The 18,670-nt window shown below is 49.0% G+C and overlaps 1 protein-coding gene across 4 annotated transcripts in view; it reads left to right on the top strand.

The window, feature by feature from the left end:
• Positions 1 to 18,670, top strand: part of PREX1 (phosphatidylinositol-3,4,5-trisphosphate dependent Rac exchange factor 1) — a 205,360-nt gene that overhangs the window by 107,288 nt on the left and 79,402 nt on the right. For all 4 annotated transcript variants that reach the window (XM_005569681.4, XM_074005510.1, XM_065523273.2 and 1 more), the window contains exon 6: positions 13,752 to 13,913. In XM_005569681.4, coding sequence (XP_005569738.3) covers positions 13,752 to 13,913 — 162 coding nt within the window. The remainder of the gene's footprint in view (positions 1 to 13,751; positions 13,914 to 18,670) is intronic.

Below are 18,670 nucleotides of genomic sequence, written 5' to 3'. Positions count from 1 at the left end.
CAATAATTTTAGAACATTTCCGTCACCCCCAAAAGAAACCCCAGACCTATAAACGCTCACGGCTCATCTGCCCCTCCTCTGGCCCCTGCTGACCACTCGTCTGCTTTGTGCCTCTGTCAGTTCTTCGCCTGTTCTGGATATTTCCTCCAAGTGGAATCACACAGTGCTGCTCTTTCGTGCCTGGCTGGCTTCACTTAGACTCATGTCCTCAAGGCTCAGCCACATTGGAGTGTGTCGGTGCCTCCTTCCTTTTTGTGGCTGAATCATCTTCCGTTGTGTGGCTGGACCACGTTGTGTTTATCCACTCATTAGCTGACGGACATTTGGGTCGTTTCCACTTTCTGGCTGTTGTGAGTCACGCTGCTCTGAAGGTTCATGTACGGGATTTGTGTGGATGTTCCCATGGCCTTAAAGTCCGTCTGCATGTGGATGACTTCAGCCTGGACCTCTCCTCTAGACCCTGGACTTGTCTTCCTGCCCGTTGAGTTTCTGCATTTGAGTGTCTGGCAGGCATCTCTTGTCGAGCATACTCATGCCTTTCCCCAGACCACCTCCCCACCCACCTTTCCATCCCCAGCTCAGCAGACAGTCCCTCTGTCCTTCTGGTTGCTCAGGCGAAACCTTGGGATTACGTTTGGTGTCCCTCTTTCCCTGCCCCCATGTCTCGCCATGAGGAGGTCCTGTCGGCTCTGCTCTCAGACTCTGTCCAGAGTCCAGCTGCTTCCGAATGCCTTCAGTCCCTACGTGCTGGGCCACTGCCACAGCCCCAGCCCCAGCGGGCCTCCCTGCCTCTTCTTGTCCTCTGCAGGCTGCTCCCAGCTCAGCAGCTAAACCGAAGTCAGTTCATGTCACTTCTCCCCAGACGACCCTCCCGGGGCTCTCTGCTCACTCCAGATAAGGTCCAAGTTCTTTGCCATTGCCATCTGCAAGGTCCTACACGGTCTCACCCATGATCCTCTCTGACCGTCTCTGCTCAGCCAGGCTTGCTTCCTGAAGCTCTGTGAACACAGCAAGCAGGTTTCTGCCTAAGGGCCTTGGCACTTGCCCTTTCTTCTGCCGGGACATTTTACCCCATGTCTCCTGAGACTCGTTCCTCATCTTTGTCAGGCTTCTGCTGCTCCAGTGCCTCCCGCCCGAGCCCTTTCCTGGCCACCTCTGCGATAGAGGAGCTGCCTCTGCCATTCTCTGTCCCCTTCACCTTGCTTTTATCTTTCTTCACAGCTGGCTCACATTCTGTCCTGGGACGCTTGGTGTCCTGATTGGTTTTGTGACGTCAGCTCCCCAAAGGCAGGGATTTGGGCCTGTTTCTCCAGTGCCTGGAATGGTGCCTGCACACGGTAGATACCCCTGGTCACTTAGTGAATGTGTGGAAAGGCCACCCCTGTCTTCTTGCCAACTGTTTCTGAATCCAGAAATTGGGACTTTTATGGTGAAAGTTACTTATGTCCAAGTATCAGCTTGATTCAGAACTTGTTAAACATTGTGGGCCCCAACAGGGCACATCCTGGGACCTGTCCGTTCAGAACAGCTGCTGTAGTGGGGTTGCGTCCAGGGATGTTTTCCGCAGAATAGCTGCTTGGGGTACAGCCTTGGGTCTGGTGCACAGCCGCTGGTGTCTCCTGCACCTCCCATGTCTGTCTGTGGGTGATGCAGCTGTCACCCAAGTGCAGCGCAAGGACCTTGTCATTCAGCTGCTACCTCTGTCTACTTAGCTGGGAGGAAAGTGGCCGATACTGAGGTCAGCACTCTTGGGATGGTGCTGCACTCAGGGAGGTGTTGACCTCAATTCTCAGTGAAGGGGGACAGCTGGGAGTGACATGTTTCGCAGAGCATGGACGTGTGCTACTCATAGCTTTCCAGAAGATTTTAGGTGGCACCAGAGCAAACTTTATGTGGGGTGGGTGGAGGAGGGAGGGGAGAAGCCAACATTAAAAAACAGTGACTCACGCACTAGAATACTACTCTGTTAGCAAATGCCTTTCTATCTTCCTAGTGTCCTCCAAGAGAGAGCCACAGTTGGTGCTGCAGTGTTTAGGGTTTTTGAAGCCATTCATTCATTCACCACCTATTTATTGAGCAACTATTATGTGTCAGGCACTGCTTGAGGTGCTAGGGGTACAAAGTGAACAAAACCAGCTTGAACCCCTGTCCCCTTGGAACGGGACATTCTTCTTGGGGGAGATGGTGGCAAATGAGTAAGAAATGTGTATGCTTGTTTAGATGGAATATTTGGATGCTGTGGAAAAAATAAATATCAGGTTCAGAAGATCACTAAGGACCAGGAGTCACTCAGGGGGTTGCAGGTTTAGATAATGTGGTCGGGGAAGGCTGGACTGAGAAGGAAACATTTGAGCAAAGACCTGAAAGAGGTGAGGGAGGAAGTCAAGCAGGTACTTCGGGGAAAATTGTTCCAGAGGGAACAGCCAGTTCAAAGGTCCTGGGGCAGAACTGTTCCTGGTGTGTCTGGGGAACAGTGAGGAGGCCAGGGTGACTGGAGAGGAGAGGATAGGGAGAGAGCGAGGGAGGAAGGTTAGAGAGGTAATGGAGCCAGGTCAGGGCCTTTGTGAGGTCTTTATTTTCCATCTGGGTAAGGCGGGAGCCATGGGAAGGTTCTGAGCAGGGAGGAACAGGATCTGCCTTAGTTCTAACAGGGTCCCTTTGGCTGGGTGTGGAGGATGGACCGTGGGGTGGTCAGGGTGGAGTCAGGGAGACCAGGAAGTACTTGGCTTCAGTGGTTCGGGTAGGAGATGTCTGGACCTGGTGGTGGCAGTGGAGGTGGGTGCATTTCATGAGAGTTGCCTTTTCACATCCTTTGCCAGTTTGCTATTGGACAGTTGTCCTTTTGATTTCCCAGAGTCCTTCTATTATTCTGGATACTTTGGGTTCTCTCTTTGGAGTTTTTGTCTGACTGATGTTACACAGTGAGCTCCTCATCTGCTGGGGATTGGGCATTGTCACCGTCCTGCTGAGAAAGTACAGGAAGTCAGAGATCTCTTCACTGCAGCCCCCTCTACCCTGACCCCATCCTTCCCCAACCACAGTGCCCACCCCTTCATCCTGTCTCTCGGGCCAAGCACCAACACCTCGCCCACAGCTGCTCCAGAGACTCAACCTGTGTCAGCCTGTGCTCAGGCTCTTTCCTGTGTGGTGAGCACTAACCTCGGGACACCCCTTGTTGGGGAGTTGGTCGGGGGGTGGTCCTGCCATCACCTCTTCCTTTCGAAGCCGTGCTCAGATGCCCCATCTTCGAAGGAGCCTTCCCAGATCACCTTTTGTGGGGTCCAGCCTGGATTCTAATTTCTCCTACACTGTGTGTGGTTAAGAGTGAATACAGAAATCCAAGTCTACCTCTTCTTAGCTGTGTGACCAAGAGCAAGTTGCTGAACCTCTCTGTGTTGTCTCCATTTTCCCATCTGTAAAATGGGCATGGTAGTTACCTCCTAGGCTTGCTGTGAAGATCAGATGAGACAATGCATGAGAAAACTCATGAAAGCATTTTGCATATTACTGAGTAAATGGTCATGTTTGTTCAATGTTGGTGACTCAAATATTGTAATGGTTTTTATGCTTATCAATCCTAGCTCCTGACCTTATTAGCATTGCCTCTTTGAAATCTGACTTAAACTCTGTATGCCTCAGTTTTCTCCTGTGAAATACTGCCCTAGTTACTGGTTATTATAACGATGAAATGAAAAATGTCTGTAAAAAGGTGAGATGTGCTTAATATTAGCTACTTTTATTGTTTCAGCGTCTGTTTTTTCCAATATTAATGTAGCTACATTAAGTTTCTTTTGACTAGTGTTTTCCTGAAATATCTTGTTTCTCCTTTTGTGGTTGACCTATCTGAATCCTTAGGCTCCAGGTGCTTTTTTTGTTAACTCCATAGAGTTCAATTTAAAATCTGATCTAATAATATCTTCTAACAGGAGCATTTAGTCCACTTATATTTATTGTGTTTATTAATATATTTGAACTTGGTTCTGCCGTCCTTCTTTTTGATTTCTATGTATCCTCTTTTTTTGATGCTTTTGCCTCTTTCCATGTTTTATTTTGGATTGTTTTAGTTTTTTGGGGCTTAGTTGCTCTTTTTCCTTTATTTCTTCTATTTTTATTTATTTTTGCTTCCACTAAGTTGGAATTTATAGCTGTCATCACCACTACCACCACCACCATTACCATCACCATCAATCACCACCATCTCTTACCATTTTACCCTTTTCTCTAGAGAAATGCCTGTATAGAGCCTGGAAGTGGGAACAAGAGGTATAGAACTTTATGGTGAGCCATGCTAGGGCCTCTTTGAAAGGTTGGATATAGAGCTCCTGAATGTCAGAGCCTGGAGGGTCAGTAGAGACCTACCAACCTAGGGTCACAAACACAGATACCTGCAGGGCAGGTGCAGGAAACAAGTGAGTAGCTTGGTTGTAATTTAGCGAGGTGGGTGGGAACTGTGGCAGACTAGAGGGCACTCGTCCCTTCTAAGGAGCAGCCACCGCTCAGCCCAGCCAACTGTTACTGTAAGGTGGAAACGCAAGCCCAGGGTGGCCAGAGCTTCTGCTTTGTTGACAGAGGCTGGCGATAGCATTTAGCTTAGTCTCATCACTACCTTGCATAGCCAGGAGGCATAGACACAGAAAGGGGAGGCAACTTGTCCAAGATCACACAGCACATCCTCATCAAAGCCAGAACAGGAACTTCCTGATAGAAGCCCACTTCCCACTCTACCCACCTTTCCTCTGAATAGAAGAAAGGAGTTTTTAAAACCCACAAGCATTGTTTCCTTTCTCCTGCTAATTCCTAATTGGTGGGACTACAGTTTCCTAGACATGCAGCAGAAGCTGAAATTGTTAAAATTGGAAATACATTTACATGAAATCTGCATATTATTTGCATGCATGGAGGGTGTTTGTGGTTTTTTTTGCAATGCTGGGCAGCTCTTCACTTCTGGGTTCTCTTGGACTTTTTTGGACAGATGTTTTTCGCTTCTTGTTTTCTTTTCCTTTTTTTTTTTTTTTTTTTTAAGTGGTGGTGGGTATCCTTAGCACCTCTTCATTTGCATTCTGCTGTCACCCTAGGTATGGCCGCAGGGGACTTCAGCACTGTGGGTACAGGAGCAAGCCAGGCTTCCTGAGCTTAGATGGCAGAGCCTTGGGCAGGCCTGTGTGACTGGAGGCAAGTCACTGAGTGTAGGATCAGCCCCTTCCTGGAGCTGGCTGAGGTGTCCCCAGAAAGTGGGTATTGTTCTGCTTGACACCACCTCCCTGCCTCCATGAGATGCCTTTTTCTGTTTGTGGAGAGGACAGTATGGCTTTCCAACCCCCACCAACCCCAACTCACAGGGAATGGTGGGTATTGTCACGTCTTCCAGTGACAGTCGCAGCTTTGTTTTCACACTGTGGGTTTATGGATTCATTTTCTGACAATTTCGCTTGCCAGTGACTGAAAATCTACTTTATTGTTTTTATGAACTTATTAATTAAACTTGCGTTTTAAAAAAGAATAGAAAACAGAAAAGACCGACGGTAGGTCTGACTTCAGGCACAGCTGCATCCAGGGCTCAGGCGATACTGTCCTGGCTCCATTTCTCCATGTCCTGCTGTGTTTCCCTCAGTGCCAGCCTTGTGCTCAGGAGGCTGCTTTCTCACAGTGGCATCGTTGGTCACCAGCAGCCTCAGGCCTGTGTGTGACCAGCGTGCCCACCCAGGAAGAGGAGAGCATGCCTTTCCCAGCATTTGCATAGGAAGTCCCAGCCTGAGGCCCACTGGCTCAGCATGGATCCCACACCCTCCTTGTGTGGCTGGGAGAATGGAAGGTCAGGCTTTAGTCACAGATCCGCACTGGGAGCTGGCTGGGGTGGCCTCTCCTGGACTCCATGGCCCAAGAGAGGAGCAGGTGGAAGCAGTAGGCCTCTGCAGCTCGTCCTCCTCGCTCCTTGCCACCTCCTCTTCCTCTGAGCCCTTTGTTCTTCTCCCAGTCCTCTCCTGGGCCTTGGGTTGAGGCTGAGTGATCTGGGCCTTGGGTGAGGCTGAGTGAGCCAGTAGGAGCTGGCCTTAGCCACGCTTGTTTTGTTGCCCTGGAATTTGAGGCCCTGCACCTCAGGCTGCCTCTTATGGCCATGCTGGGAGCTGAGTACACAGTTTTGGGGACATGAAGGGGCTGCTCAGAGCGGACACCTTTGGACATCCTTTGAGTAAATGTGATTGCAGGGGTGAGAGGGAGGTGAGGCATCTCGCGGAAGCCCAGGCTTCTCTGCGCCGACATCCTCTCTTCTAGGAAGCCTTTGCCTGGGGCCTCACTCGTGAAACCACATAGGGCTCGAGGGGCGGATGCTGGGGAAGGCAACTCAGCCTGGGTCCTGGAGGGGTTAATGCTGCTGGTTCACAGGGTAGCCCTGGCACACCCCTCCCTTCCCCACTCTCAGTTTTTCTGAAGGATCCCCAGGACCTGCCCTGCTCAGACATTTTGTATTCTAAGAGTCTGATTTGGGGGTGTTCATTTCCAGCTATTACTGTTTCTAGAGGGGCCTGTAGATGTGGTTGGCATCTGCCAAGTTCACTTCCGGTCTCTGTGGCCTTGGGCAAGAGGCTTTTAACCTCTCTGTGCCTCAGTTTCCTCATATATAGAGTTGGATGATAATAGTACCTACCTCACTGGGATGATTTGAGGATGAAATGACTTAATACACTTAAATTTCGAGCAGTGCTTGGTGCACAGTAAGTACTCGGTAGATGCTAGCTATTAGGACTATTACCACGACTTCTGTTTTCACTATTACTCCTTCTATACAGAAATCATAAGAAATAGTCACTATTACCACAGACATAACGATGATGATGATGATAAATATTGTGTCCTTTCTGGGTACCAAGATTTTTACATTCATCACTCCATTGGATCTTTACATTAGCCTTAGGGGGTGAGTCTTAGCCTCTTTCACGGATGTGCACACTTGGCTTTAGAGAAGTGAGGTCACTTGTGCAAGGCCACCCAGCTGAGATGTGGTGGAGGCGAAGTGGAGACCACGCCTCCCTTTTCCCAGCACCCATTCTCTTGACCACAGGGCTTTCCAATTTCATGATCTGATACTGGGTTTGAGCTAGAATAAAGCATTAGTGGGCGTGAATCTATCATTGATACCTCTATTGATGGGGAACTTACTACCTTACAAGGTAGCCCCCTCTCTTGTGAGAAAGCTCCAAGTGGTGTAAGAATGGGTTAATCCAAACAGTGGTCTCTTGCACAGATCCCGTAGGACTCCTTGAGGTCTTACAGATCCACTGGGCCTCTTCATCATGTAGTTCTCCCAAGATGCTTAGCGAGCAAGCAAGCATCTCTTGGGTTCCTTCCAGAAATACTCTTCTCTGGGCCAAGTCCTGGAAGTTCACGTATCTGTTCCACTTTGGATATGGATTCTGGGGTTTTCAGTACCATAGTATGTCTCTTTTGAACGTGACTCTATTCTAATTTATTAGGACAGTCTGTTCAGTTCTGAATTGGGCAGGAGCTCCTCACCTCCCTCCTTTCGCATGTTAGACCTTTGTTAGTATCGCTCAAGCTCTCGTTAGCTTTGAAGATACCCACATTTTATGCCTGTCTGAGACTAACTGGGACACCTTCGAGATTCCATATCTGTGCACTCTCTCTGAGACTCTGAAACAGTAGCAACGTTTTCAAATAAGAGATGGAAAAACTAGCCCACGCTGACTTACACAACATATATATGTAAAATATAAATAGGCTCACATAACTGAAAAGCCATGGATAGATGGCTTCAGGTATGGCTGGATCATGGTGTCGCAAGGGAATTGCCCAACTGCTTTCCTAAGCTGCTGCACCATTTTATATTTTTACCAGCAATGTAGGAGGGCTCTGTTTTTTTCATATCCCCACCGACAGTTGTTATTCATGTTTTGGATTATAGCTGTTCCAGTAGATGTGAAGTGGTATCTCAGTTTGGTTTTGTTTTGCATTTTCCCAAATGATGTTGAACATCTTTTCGTCTGCTTATTGGACATTTGTATATCTTCTTTGGAGAAATGTCTGTTCAAGTCCTACGCCTGTTTTTTACTTGTATTATTCATCTTTTTGTTGTTAAGTTGTAAGGGTTCTTTATATATTCTGGGTACAAGTTCCTCATCAGATGTGTAATTGATACTATTTTCCTGCATTATGCGGATTGTCTTTTCCCTTCCTTTTTAATTTTATTTATTTTTTGGCTTTCACAGTGGGATAGTATCATTTGAAGCACAAAAGTTTAAATTGTAATGAAATTCACTTTATCTATGTTTTTTTAAGTTGCTTGTGCATTTGGTCGTATCTCAGAGCACTTTGCCTACTAACCTGTGGTCACAAGTTTACCTCTATGTTTTCTCTGACAGTTTTGTAGTTTCAGCTCTTAACATTTAGGTCTGTGATCCATTTTTAGTCCATTTTTGTGTGTGCCGTGAGGAAGGGGCCAGCCTAATTTTGTTGCACATGGATATTCAGTTACATCACTTGTTGAAAAGATGGTTCTTTTGGCCATTTAATTGCCTTGGCATCCTTGTGGAAAATTAACTGACCATAAACATAAGGATTTATTTCTGGACTCTTATTTTTTTTTTGATATGCATTGATTTTTACTTTTGATTTTCTTTTTTTTTTAAGTTCTGGGCTACATGTGCAGAATGTGCAGGTTTGTTACATAGGTCTACATGTGCCGTGGTGGTTTGCTGCACCTATCAACCTCCCCCCTTTTTTTTTTTTAATTTAAAGAGATAATAGAGACAGGTTTGTTCTGTCTCTCAGGCTGGAGTGCAGTGGCCCGATTATAATTCACTGTAACCTGGAACTCCTGGGCCCAAGTGATCCTCCCTCCTCAGCCTCCCAAAAGCTGGAACTACAGGTACACATCACTGTGTCCGGCTAAGTTTTTAAAATTTTTTCGTAGAGATGGTGTCTTTCTGTGTTGCCCAGGCTGGTCTGGAACTGCTGCCCACCGGCTACAATTCTTTTCCATTGATCTCTAGGCCTATCTTTATACAGTACTATGTTGCCTCTTTTTTATTTTTATTTTTATTTTTATTTTTATGATGGAGTCTCACTGTATTGCCCAGGCTGGAGTGCAGGGGCATGATCTTGGCTCACTGCAACCTCTGCCTCCCGGGTTCAAGCGATTCTCCTGCCTCAGCCTCCCAAGTAGCTGAGATTACAGGTGTGCACCACCATGCCTGGGTAATTTTTATATTTTTAGTAGAAACGGGGTTTCACCGTGCTGGTCAGGCTGGTCTCGAATTCCTGATCTCGTGATCCACCCGCCTGGGCCTCCCAAAGTGCTGAGATTACAGGTATGAGCCACCATGCTTGGCTGTTACTTCTTCAGATCTTGAGAAGGAGTGTGCCGGGAGAGGAAGCAGCAAGTCCAAAGGCCTGGAGGCAGGAATGGGCCCTCATTTTTTGAAGCTCAACAGAGTGGAGCCAACACACCCCTGTGAACCAAGACACCAAAGCTAACACTTCCCTTGCGGGTTTGGTCCAGCCTTGGGCCTGGCCAGGCCTTGCTTGGTTTCAATTCCCTACCCCTACCACTGACCTAGAGCAAGAATAGAGATAGAGGCAGCCAGACAGAAAAGGGAAGCAGCCTTTTTTTTCACTTTTACTAACTACTGGGTGTCGGCAGCCCCACGGGGAACCCCTGGAGGAGAATCACTGAGATTCCAACATCCAGGGTTTGGGAGGAGCCGATGTGGTGGCAGTGCCCATCAGAGGGGTGCCGTGGGCCCGTCAGGTTTTAGTTTCAAGAATAAAAGTGGTGAGGGCTTCCTATTTGTTGGGGGAGGTGGGAAGTGGCCCAGGGCCTCAGGCTGGAGAATCACAGAATAGTGATTCAGAAATGTGAGCTCTGGAGCTGGACCGTGTAGCCATTTAGCTGTCCCTGACCTTGGGCAGTAGACCTTGCCTCTGTGTGAGCCTCAGCTTCCTCATCTGTCAGGTGGGGATAGTAGAAGCACCTGCCTGCTAGGGCCATTGGGAGGCAAAGTAATTTCACTGATGGCCAAGCTAAACAGAGCCAGCAGAAGGAAGAACGCGGTTTCGTGGTGAATTTATCCCAAGTGCCACAACACAGTGGGGTCTTTTGTGATAGGATATGTTGTAGCTGCAGTGGCAGAGCTCCGAAGCAACAGTGGCTTAAACAACCTAAGCTTCTTTTTGTCAAGGCAGTCCAGGGCAGTATGGTGGCTCCATGCTGACAGCGCCAAGTTCTGCCAGCCCTGAGGAGTGGCCCTCACCACCGGGGTTGCAGGTGCTTACACCATGCCCACATTCCAGCCAAGGAAGAGGGAAAGGAGAAGGGAAACTGCACCTGGCACTTCTGCTCACACTCCATCCACGAGAACCTAGTGTCCAGGCAGACTGGGCGTGTGGCCTTTATTCCAGGTGCCCTTATGCTCAACTAAGAATCAGTTCTGTTGCTTTTAACGAAGGGCCAGCAAACTTTTCCATTAAAGGACCAGCTAGTAAATATTTTAGGCCTTGGGATCCATACAGTCTGTCATTGTAGTGTAAAAGCAACCACTGACAATATGTCAATGAATGAGGATGCTGGGTTCCGATACAAGTTTTTTTTACAAAAACAAGTGATGGGCTGGACTGGGTCCTCGGACTGTCATTTGACCGCTGCTTTGGATGAAAGGGATGATGGGTAGAACCTGGGGCGGGGGTCTCACTAATTGGCAGCCTCTGTTCCTGCCCACCGGGAGCTGACTGGCCACATTCACTCCCTGGCCTTGGCTGGCCTCACAAAGGTCCAGATGCCAAAAACCACTTCAGGGAACCCGGGTCTGGGGTAGCTTTGCTGAATCGAATGGAATTACTGAATACGGTCATAAGATCGCGGTCTAGTATTGTAACTTTGTTGACATGCCTACAAGCAGGCTGACCACTCCAGGAGGGCTTAGGGGAGTGTCTGCCGTCATCTGTGCACAACAGAGAGCCCACATGGGGCCAGGTACACTGGAGCCTGGCTGAGTGGACACATGTGTGCACGGAGTGAATGAGGCACAGAGCTTCTGTGCCACCCTCTGCTCTTGCCTGGAAGTTGGCAGTAGCCATAACTGGTCTTCCCACTTTATATTCACTGCACATTCCATCCCGTGCATCTTCCTGTCAGCAGCCAGGGAGGTCCTTTAAAGGGTGAGAGGATGGTGTTAGGTCTCTGCTCATCCCCCCATCACCTCCCTGTGCTCATGGGAGGAAACCCAAACACCCCACTACGGCCTAACGTTATCTGGCCTTAGCATGCTTGTCTGAATCCATGGTCCATCCCTCTCTCTTGCTCGCTCCACTGCAGCTCCGCTGGCCTCCCTGCTGCTTCTCGCTGCCTCAAGGCCCTCGCACGTGCTCTTCTCCTTCCTGGAGTGCTATTCCTGCAGACGCGGTGCAGCCTGTGGCCTCACCTCATTCAAGCTTTGCTCGCAAGCCTGTCTTTCCAGAGAGATCTTCTCAGACCATGGCACTTCCCTCACTCATTGTCCCTTTAATTCATATAAATTATACATTTATTTGAGAGGAAAGTATTCATACTTCACTGTCTAAAAGTTGTAAATAGCGTGGGAATTTAGAGCACAAACTCTGGAGTTAGACTGGGTGGGCTCAGATGTGCTGTGTGACGTGTGACCTTGAACAAACAGCCTGACCTCTCTGTGCCTCAGGTCTTGGATCTGTCAAATGAGAAGAATAACGGTGCCTACCTAATAGGGTTGATGTGAGGATCAAACGAGCTTGACAGGTGCGTGAGGGCTCGCTGAATATTAGCTGTTGTTACTGTTGGTAGTAGTAATAGTCATTACCTTGTTGACTGGTCTACTCTTGACCATGAGCTCCCAGTGGACCGTCTTGTTCTCTCCCCAGCCTCCATGGCTCAGGCTCGCACCAGTTGCTCAGCCAGTATTTGCTGAGTGAAGAATGAGTTGAAATACACTCCGCATTAGCAGAGCTGGCCCTGGGTGCCCTGCCGGCTTTCGTGTTGCTTCCTCCTGAAGCCTTCCGGGCTTGCTTCTCTGATTGACCACTAGCGTTTTCAGCATATGGCGCTGCTGTCTGGGCCTCTCTCAAGCCCCCGGGGAAGTGCCTTTCCAGCCTCATTGCTGGGGCCTCCAGAGGAAGAGCAGGGCTCCATCTCCCTTGTTTTGCATCCTTTGGGCACATTGCCTGGGTGCATGGCAAGAGCTCAGCAAAGTCCCAGGGGCCTGATGATGCAGACCAGCTGGGCCTTGGGAATCTTAGGGCCTGGTCTTCAGAAAGGAGGACGTTTGTTTTCAGGCAGGGCAGAAAAGAAGTGAATGGAGAAGGGATGTGTTTGGAGTTTGTTTTCTCCAGGGAGTGCTCAGAACAACACCCTTTTGTGGCAGTTTGCTGCTCACAGTTACAGCTAGCCTGTTGTCATACGGCAAGGAGAATGCTAATGGCTCGCATATATTGAGTGCTTACTATATGTGTACTTGGTGCTTTTCCTATAGTGCCTCATTTATCCCTTACCACAACCATGAGAAGTACCAGACAGCCTGGGTTCAAAACCCAGTTCCTCCTTGTAGTTCTTGGAGGCCTAAGGCTTTCTTGCTGTGCCTCAAAACGGAAGCTACCTTAAAAACGTGGAGCAAAGGCTCAGTAGACATTAATTGCTGCCTTCGTCATCACCATCATCCTCATCATCACGGGTTTGCAGATAATGAAGCCGAGGCCCAGGATGGAGAGGGGACTGGCCCAAGGTCACCCAGACAGTGAGGGGTAGGGTCAGCACTTGAACCTACGTTTGTGCTCATAACTACGATATAAGAGTGTCACATCTGCGGGGACGTTATCTGGATCGTCAAGGGAGCAGAGAGAGAGGGCATAGGAGAGAGACTGGAGCTGTTAGGCGTGTTTCTGGGTCAGATGATTAAAGAAACTTATCTCTGCCAGCACAGTTCGGGATGAAAGGCTGGCAGGGGTGGTTGGGTGATTTGGGTAATTTGGCCTGAAAAATCTTCCCTGATATCTCAAGTCCCAGCTAATCCCTTCCTCCTCAGTTCCTCTCCCATCACACTTAGTAGCTGGAATCTTTGATTAAGACTGGCCTGGCCTTTGCAATGTCCCAGCCTGTGTCTGAATTTGGGGGTGAGCTGGCAGTGCGAAATGGTGGGGGCAGGGGGCTTCTCATGGATTAAGAGCCACTTTACATGCTCAGTCCCATATCCTTGTGAAGGTGGGGTATTTTTTATACCCATCTTACAGATAAGAAAACCGGGCCTGGGAAGGGGCAGTGTTGGGGCCACCTCTATGACCGTGGATCTCTGTTTTTCTCTCTCTCATTTACTCCACCCCAGACACACTGCCTCCTTTCTGTTCCTCATTACATACCAGACTTGTGCCCACCCTGGACTCTTTGCAGCACGGTGCCCCCTGCCCGTCAGGCCCTCCCCTCGGGTTTTTGCAGGGCTCTCTCTCTTGCTCTATCCAGGGTCTCTGCTCAAACATCACCTCCAGAGAGAGGCCTCCCCTGACCTCCCTGTGAAACAGTGCTTCCCTCTCCGTCATTCTGATTTGTCTTTCTAGTGTTTACCACTGCTTGACACTAGATTCCATACCTGAGTTTTCTTTGGCTCATCTCCTTTGCTAGAATATAATGTCCACCAGGCAGGGAGTTTTTGTCTGTTTTCTTGGGTTCAGCTCTGGCCTGGGTCTCCTCTGGACTGATGTCTTGCTTTCTTCTCCCCACCTCTGTTCTACCCCAGGAGCTGGCCAAGAGGACTCCTGGCAAGCACCCAGACCACCCTGCGGTCCAGAGTGCCCTGCAGGCCATGAAGACCGTTTGCTCCAACATCAATGAGACCAAGCGGCAGATGGAGAAGCTGGAAGCCCTGGAGCAGCTGCAGTCCCACATTGAAGGCTGGGAGGTGTGTACAGGACAGGAGGGGGCCTCCTGGGCTGCAGGAGGACAGGAGGGTGCCTCCTGGGCTGCAGGGGGCCAGGAGGTGCACAGCTGCAGGCATGAACTGAGGCCTGAGCACCTAGTTCAGTCTGCAGTGTATTTTGTTTGGCCTACAGAGTGTTTGCAAAAGATTGCTTAATTATTTTTCAATTAAATCCAAATAAAAAATCGCATTTCAAGTTTCTCTTAAAAACTTGGTGACACTGGGCCCCTATATCTCATGGAAATAGTCACTTTAGCTTCTAGTTTCCTTCAGTCCCCACTATCCCCTGTTATCTCCCTACCCCTTCTCTTTCATGCATTGCCTGGTATGTGGAGGCCTTTGAACTATTGATGCCTACGTCAAGGGTAGTGTTTTAGCGTCCACTCCAGGACAGAATTCTGGCTTTGACACTCGTTTGCTGGGTGACTTTAGGCAAATGGCATCACTTCTCTGAGCTTCAGTATCCTCATCTGTACTTGGTACATAGTAGGTACTCAATGAATGGTAGCTGTTGGTATTACTGTCATGATTATTAGGGGATAGGGTTCTTGAGATCATTGGATTTAAGTCCCCATGCCTTCCTTAGATTATTAGAGGTTTCCTGTGACTCCGTAGAAGGAAATGGAAAAATATGAATAAATGAAAAAATCTGTATCAGAGTAAATACAGCTGGAACGGGAGATTAAGAGGGAAGATGAAAGGCTCTCGGGCAGGGGTTGTTACGTGAATCATACGCCTCAGGCCCTTTGGATTTTCTGGCCTTTGGAGGCACTTGCCATATTTGGGATTTCTGGTTCTTTTCTCTGTGCTGGGGAATCCTAAATGTGAGGCTGTATTGCTGTGAGGTTATGGGTTTGGTTGCAGAGAGGAGAGGGGCTGTGTTCAGGGAGGGGTGGGCATTGTGGATCGGCCAATCCACTTGCCATGTCCCCCGCTCTCCTTCTGCTGGGCCTTCCTGCCCAGCTGAGGCTGGAGAGTAAAGAGCTCTATTTCCCAGCTTCAGTTTGGGATATGATTTGGGGTCTGGCCAAGAACAGATCCAGCTGCTTGAGATTTGGAAGGTGGAAGTGGGGCGGAGGCCACCCCTGTGCTATTTTTGCAGCAAAGCACAGCCATGGTTGTGTCTGGCTTTCCGTGGTAACATTAGGAGAGGGCCCGGGCGCCAGCTTCCTGCATGTCAGATGCATGGCATAGGCATTCCTTTTTTACTGTTGGTGGGACAGCAGCCATGGGACGGCTTTGCAGTTGACAGTTGAGGCAACAACTACTGAATCCTCAGTGCTGCCTGGGCCACCTTTTCCTGGAGCCTGAGCTTGGACAGGTGATGTTCTGATTTTCCTTTCCCACCTGAGGCAGGGGCAGTGGCTCCCCTGGTGGGTCAGTTCTGCAGTGAGGTTGGTTTTCTAGGGCCCTCGGCCTGGATTCCTGGCTCCCCTAGCCCCTTCAGTGAGTAAGTAAAGCCCCTCCTTCCTTTTTGCTTAAAAGTACACGGCTTGGTTTCTGTTTCCTGCATCTGAAAGTTGCCTGATCCTCAGGTGCGTCAGTTAGGATGCATCCTCTAAGACTCTCATCGCAGCCTCATGATGGCAGAGCTCTGATTTGGTCTCTGGTGATCCTCTTCTTCCCCTCCTGCTTCCATGAAGGCAGCAGCTCCAGGCACCATGTGTTCAAAACCGGAGGAGACAGGGGCATGGCCAGGGTAGTTAGTGGGGAGCTCTCTTCCCTGGTGGAGGAAAGCCTTTTCTAGAAGCCCCATGCAGGTGTCCCCTTTCATTACATTGGCCAGAAATGGGTCACATGGCCACTTTGAACCTCAAGAGCAAACAGAGGTGACTAATTTAAACATCTGTCTATTTGGGCTTTGAGTTTCCTGGAAGCCAAGGTGAAAAGAGCAACACACATAAGTTACCTAATATTGTCCAAAAAGGAAGAAGCAAAGCAGTTCTTCTGGGAGACAGAGTTTCCTGGCACTCAGTTGGAAAAGAAATTTCTCACATGGGCCCCGGAGGAGAGGGTATTGAGCAAGCTCTTTGGCAGCTGCACCAGAAGTGATTTCCAGATGCCTTTTTTTTCTGGTAAGGGCCTAGGGAAATGGGAACCAAGGGTCTTTAAAACCCTTTGTGACCCTGAACATGGACAGTTTGAGAACTCAGTGGCCCTCAGTGGCCGCTGTTTCTGGATGCAATAGGAAATAAAGTGACTTAAAATAAGAATTGCTGGCAGTTATTTAGCACCTGTTGTGAGCTTCCAACCCTACAAGGGAGGTGCTATCATCCCCATTTTACAGATGAGGCGGCTCAGGCACGGGGACTTGGTTTTGAGGCCCAGCCCTGTAACTTACAGACTGCCCTGCCTCAGGTAAGTTTGTCTTGCCTGGTGGGCCTTATTTTCTCCTATTTGTTTAATTTTAGTGATAATATCTCTGAAGTTATTTTTTGGTTTCATTTGGAAGATAAAGTGAGGTATAGAATATGAATGTCCTTTGAAAAACGTGAAATTGTTTCCTATGAAGTAGAAAGGTTTTTAAAATACAGTTTGTTCCTCAAGGTGACTTGTGAAAATAATACATTGTAGCTAGACAAATTAATATCTAATAGTGGAGCTGCTTCCATGCTATCTGTTAGTTGTTATAGTCTCTGAGGACAACATGACTTAGGGGGCAGTTCATGTTAATGACAGTGATTGCACGTCTTTATTTCAGATATTCTTCTTGGTTATTTCCCATCTTTCTGTGTGACCTCTTACTGATCTGATCCGATGGCTGTCATCTCTCTCTTGAAATATGTCTGACAAGGGGCTTGTTTTTGGAGCAAGGGGAGTCTTTTTTTTTTTTTTTTTTTTTTTTTTTGAGACAGAGTCTTGCTCTGTCGCCCAGGCTGGGGTGCAGTGGCCGGATCTCAGCTCACTGCAAGCTCCACCTCCCGGGTTTAGACCATTCTCCTGCCTCAGCCTCCCGAGTAGCTGGGACTACAGGCGCCCGCCACCTCGCCCGGCTAGTTTTTTGTATTTTTTAGTAGAGACGGGGTTTCACCGTGTTAGCCAGGATGGTCTCGATCTCCTGACCTCGTGATCCGCCCGTCTTGGCCTCCCAAAGTGCTGGGATTACAGGCTTGAGCCACCGCGCCCGGCCTAGGGGAGTCTTGTCTTGGCCACTTTCTTGCTGTTTGCTTGAGGTTGCATCATTCATGAGTTCGATCTCCCATATGTGTGTTTTTTAGCCCCTGATCCTTTGTGAGCCACTGTTTGTTGTGAGACTGGTTTAGTTAAAACCAGATAAGTTAATCTGCGAATCCATTTTGCTGAGCACAAGGAAATGGCAGTGTCACAAAACCTTGCAAGTGAGTGAATGAGACAACTGCCTCTGTGGGGAGAGATTTCTTTGCCTCAGTTTCCTCATCTGCGAAGTCGGGATCATGGGAGTACCCCCGTCATGGGTCACTTGAGGACGGGGGAGTTGATGCTTACAGAGTCCTCGGCAGTGGCTGGCTCAGAGAAAACGCCCAATACATGTCAGGAGGAGCCCCGGCAGCAAAGTGGGATCTCTTTATTTATTTATTTTAGATGGAAAAAGCATCCAAGAGCTTTGACTAGAACTTGTGCCCAGTGTGGGCTGCGCCTCCTCAGAGGCACACTGCAGATACAGCGTCATGGACTTCTCACAGTGATGAGAAGAAACTGTGTGCTCTCTTAATAAGAAAGAAACAGTCCTGGTGCAGTGGCTCACACCTGTAATCTCAGCACTGTAGGAGGCCGAGACGGGTGGATGACCTGAAGCCAGGAGTTTGAGACCAGCCTGGCCAACACGGCGAAAACCCATCTCTACTAAACAGAAAAATTAGCCAGGTGTGGTGGAGCACGCCTGTTAATTCCAGTTACTCGGGAGACTGAGGCTGGAGAATCGCTTGAACCCAGGAGGCGGAGGTTGCAGTGAGCTGAGATGGTGCCACTGCACTCCAGCCTGGTCGACAGAGTGAGACTCCATCAAAAAAAAAGAAAGGGAGGGAGGGAGGGAGGCAGGCAGGCAGGCGGGCACTCCACTTTCTGGCTCTGGATCTGGAAGCCCTGGTTTAGGAGATGATCAACTGTTCACTCACCCACATGGGGAGAGAAGGAAACAGGAGTGAGGAAACAAAATCACTACAAAGCTCTTACAGTTTTTTCCTACCCTCCCTGGGGTGCTTTGGGCTCCCAGTGGGACAGGGTCTCTCCCCTTGGGGACTCCTGCTGTAGACTAACGATTGCAAAGAAAACTCTTCAGGTTGTCCTCGAAGAGCGGCCTGAGTTAGAGGTGAGCGGGTGGGGGAGTAGAGGCTGCTTGTCTGGGTTCAAGTTCCACCTCACTGCCTTACCACCTATGCGACCATGAACAAGTCACTTTACCACGCTGTGCCTCAGTTTCCTCATCTGTAAAATGAGAATTGTCCTGAGGATTAGCCGAGTTTGTGCAAGATATTTAGAACAGTGCGTGGCATGTGGCCACCCCATGCATGTATTGGCTTTGCGTGTATAAGGTTTTGTCATCTCCATCTCCATCATGGTTGAGTGTGCATGTCTGGAAGGAAGGAGGTCTTGAGTCCTGACTGGTCCACATCTCTTGGTGCTTAGCCTCTTCCCTGTGCATCCAACCCCTAGCATCACCCTTGACCTGGATTCAAAGATTTCAGGGAGATTGAGAGTGCGGCTAGGCTTCTCAGCAGGGCTGGGATGGAGGGGGTATCGCCCTGTAGTGTGCTTGGCAT

The sequence above is a fragment of the Macaca fascicularis genome, chromosome 10 (genome assembly GCF_037993035.2).
Source record: "Macaca fascicularis isolate 582-1 chromosome 10, T2T-MFA8v1.1".
Lineage (NCBI taxonomy): Eukaryota > Metazoa > Chordata > Mammalia > Primates > Cercopithecidae > Macaca > Macaca fascicularis.
This window is presented reverse-complemented; position numbering and strand designations above follow the sequence as displayed.